The 530-nt window shown below is 64.3% G+C and overlaps 1 protein-coding gene across 1 annotated transcript in view; it reads right to left on the reverse strand.

The window, feature by feature from the left end:
- Position 1: 1 nt before the first annotated feature.
- The window catches only part of POU3F2 (POU class 3 homeobox 2), a gene marked incomplete at its 3' end in the record, with an annotated part of 2,596 nt that continues 2,067 nt past the window's right edge, over positions 2-530 (reverse strand). The window contains exon 2 of the mRNA XM_010707584.1: positions 2-530. Within this exon, the coding sequence (XP_010705886.1) occupies positions 2-530 (529 nt within the window).

The raw sequence follows: 530 nt of genomic DNA on the forward strand, positions 1-530 counted from the left end.
GCACGGGGGTCTGCACCCCGTGGTGCGGCGGCGTGTCCCTGCTGGGCCCGTACACGTCCTCGGCGCCCGGCAGCGTCCCCCCGGGCGGCGTCATGCGCTTCTCCTTCTGTCTCCTGTTACAAAACCACACTCTCACCACCTCCTTCTCCAGCTGAAGGCTGTCCGCCAGCGAGGTGATCTCCTGCGCCGAGGGCTTGGGGCACTTGAGGAAGTGGCTCTCCAGCGCGCCCTTGACGCTCACCTCGATGGAGGTGCGCTTTTTCCGCTTGCGGCCCTGCGCCGCGATCTTGTCTATGCTGGTGGGGCTGCCCGAGGAGGAGTCCGCCTCCTCCAACCACTTGTTCAACAAAGGCTTCAGCTTGCACATGTTCTTGAAGCTGAGCTGCAGGGCCTCGAAGCGGCAGATGGTGGTCTGCGAGAAGACGTTGCCGTACAGCGTGCCCAGCGCCAGCCCCACGTCCGCTTGGGTAAATCCCAGCTTTATCCGCCGCTGCTTGAACTGCTTGGCGAACTGCTCCAGGTCGTCCGAG

Source organism: Meleagris gallopavo, chromosome 2, assembly GCF_000146605.3.
Source record: "Meleagris gallopavo isolate NT-WF06-2002-E0010 breed Aviagen turkey brand Nicholas breeding stock chromosome 2, Turkey_5.1, whole genome shotgun sequence".
In the NCBI taxonomy this organism is placed as follows: domain Eukaryota; kingdom Metazoa; phylum Chordata; class Aves; order Galliformes; family Phasianidae; genus Meleagris; species Meleagris gallopavo.